The 697-nt window shown below is 39.9% G+C and overlaps 1 protein-coding gene across 1 annotated transcript; it reads left to right on the forward strand.

Annotated features, from left to right (window-relative positions):
* Window positions 1–30: 30 nt before the first annotated feature.
* On the forward strand, window positions 31–396 carry JH06_5982 (hypothetical protein; the record flags this gene model as incomplete). Its single annotated transcript, XM_014669142.1, has 1 exon — window positions 31–396. The coding sequence occupies one exon, from the start codon at window positions 31–33 to the stop codon at window positions 394–396; it is 366 nt and encodes a 121-aa protein (XP_014524628.1).
* Window positions 397–697: the final 301 nt, after the last annotated feature.

Here is a 697-nt window from a genome sequence, read left to right on the forward strand (position 1 = left end):
ATCACAACATATATCCGAAAGAGTTTCACAATGAGTGGAGTGAATGATTACCAAGTGTTGAATGTTCGAGTGAAGTATTCTGGAGGAGTGGGTGCCTATGTGAATGGAAATCTGGTTGCTCGATTCAATCTTGAAGAGGACTTCGATTCTTTGAGTCTATCAATGAGTGATGATGATCCTAATGTGTTCTCGAAGTTCCATGTGATTCTGTCGACATCTGGAATTGATGAAGGCATTAATGTATTCAGTTTGGAGATTCATGGTGGTTTGAGTGGTTCTTCTTCTGATGCTGTTGTGTTTGATGGTACTGGAGTATTTGGAGTTGAATATTCTTCAGTGGAATCTACTAAACTGGATTATGGTACTATTGCTGATATGATGGATCTGGATCCCTAGACTACAGGTGAGCTGCCTAGAGGCGTTGGGTGGTTCATTGAATGGAGTGTTGAGAATCTGGTTGGAAGCAAATGGAATTTGGTTCATTGAATGGAGTGTTGAGAATCTGGTTGGAAGCAAATGGAATTCATTCAAGATAATTATAATAATGTCCGTTCTTGGAATTTGACTATCAATGGATATTATGATGCTAACAATACTGCTGAGACACCCATCACTGTTCTGGCTGCCGAGAACACAACAATGAGTTCTCGAAGAAAACCTGAAATCCCTGTGCCTATCTCAATGTGAAGATTCAGAA

This window comes from Blastocystis sp. subtype 4 (assembly GCF_000743755.1).
Source record: "Blastocystis sp. subtype 4 strain WR1 chromosome Unknown seqid_1099, whole genome shotgun sequence".
Taxonomy (NCBI): Eukaryota; class Bigyra; order Opalinata; family Blastocystidae; genus Blastocystis; species Blastocystis sp. subtype 4.